The following is a 1,545-nucleotide window of genomic DNA, read 5'->3' on the forward strand; positions in this document are numbered from 1 at the left end:
TCGTTAGGGCATGCTTTGTTTAAGTCCGTGAAATCGATGCAGACTCTCCACTTTCCATTCTTTTTCTTTACCATGATGACATTTGCCAGCCATTCAGGGTAGTGGACTTCTCTGATCATACTGTTACTCAATAGCTTTTCAACCTCCTCATTAACGATCCGGTTGCGCTCTAGTGCGAATTTCCTTCTCCTCTGCTTCACTGACTGGTGATCTGGATCTACTTTGAGATGGTGAAGCATGGCCTCTAGACTTATTCCCGTCATGTTGGCATGGGACCAGGCGAAACAGTCTTCGTTCTGTCTGAGGAATTTTATCAGCTTTTCTCTTGTTTCGGGCCCTAGACGGGAACCTATCTGTGTCTTTCTCTCAGGATCATCCGGGTGTATCTGTACTTCATCCAACTCTTCCATTGATGGTTGATCTGGCTTGGTCGGAAGGGTTGGATGAGACTGTAGTTGCTATGAAGTGATATCCTTGCCCTTGAAGGCGTTCTTGTAACAATCTCTGGAAGCTTTCGGGTCGCCCTTGATTTCTCGTACTCCCCATTTGGTAGGAAACCTGATTGTTTGGTGGAAAGTGGATAGGACTACTCGCATGTCGTGGATCCAAGGTCGGCCCAAGAGAACATTGTAGGGTGAAGGGGCGTCTATCACCAGGAAGATTGTCTGTCTGTTTACTCCACCAGCATAGATAGGAAGGACGATCTCTCCGATAGTGTACTTCTGCTCAAAACTAAAACCAACTAGTAGGGTCGGCCTTCTGTTGATGTTTTCTTCTTCCAAACCCATAGCTTTTACTGATCCAAGGAACAGAATGTTCGCTGATGACCCTCCATCTATGAACACTCTCTTCACAAGAATATTGGCGACCTGAAGAGAGACGACTAGAGCATCATGATGAGGGGCGGCCTGGGTGATCGGCTCATCGTCTTCGAACTAAATTACCTGATGGGAGTGTGACTGAGAAACTGGGTAGATTGACTGTATCTCATGGTGGCTGTTAGCCCTAGCGTATCGTTTGGCTGATGAATAACTTACCCCGCTGATTTCTGACCCCCCGGAGATGAGTGAGTAGAAGCCTTTTGGTGTGGGCTCTCGCGGGGGTGGAGAAGTTTCTTTATTGCTTTTTTGGCTAATGGTGTGCTTTCCTTTATCGGTCAGCAGATCTCGGAGATGTCCCCTCTTCAATAGCGCGGCAACCTCTAAACGCAGGGCAATGCAATCTGGGGTGTTATGTCCATGGTCGCCATGAAACTCACACCACTTGGTTGTGTCTCTTCTTGCTTCGGCGTTGAGCTTGCCTGGCCACCTAACGCTGGATCCCATTCCTTTCATGATCGCCACCACTTAGGCTGGTTCAACGTTTAGGTTGTAGTCTGGTATCTTGTATCAGCTTGATCCAATCTGTCTATTATCTGTTTTGAGTGGCTGACGGTCGTATTGTGGCTGGCAGTCATATGGTTTCCTGACTTTTTTCAAATGACACGCTGGGGGTTGGTAGCGGGTTTCGGTCGGTCTGGCATCTGGCCTCCTATCATTCCACCTT

The 1,545-nt window shown here is 47.9% G+C and overlaps 1 protein-coding gene across 1 annotated transcript; it reads right to left on the bottom strand.

The window, feature by feature from the left end:
* Positions 1-458: 458 nt before the first annotated feature.
* LOC116146970 lies at positions 459-1,334 on the bottom strand. The gene is made up of 2 exons (XM_031432393.1): positions 945-1,334; positions 459-869 (listed from the first exon to the last, which is right to left on the bottom strand). Exons 1-2 carry the CDS (start codon positions 1,332-1,334, stop codon positions 459-461), a joined length of 801 nt encoding a protein of 266 aa, XP_031288253.1.
* Positions 1,335-1,545: the final 211 nt, after the last annotated feature.

This window comes from Pistacia vera, unplaced genomic scaffold, assembly GCF_008641045.1.
Source record: "Pistacia vera cultivar Batoury unplaced genomic scaffold, PisVer_v2 Contig486, whole genome shotgun sequence".
Lineage (NCBI taxonomy): Eukaryota > Viridiplantae > Streptophyta > Magnoliopsida > Sapindales > Anacardiaceae > Pistacia > Pistacia vera.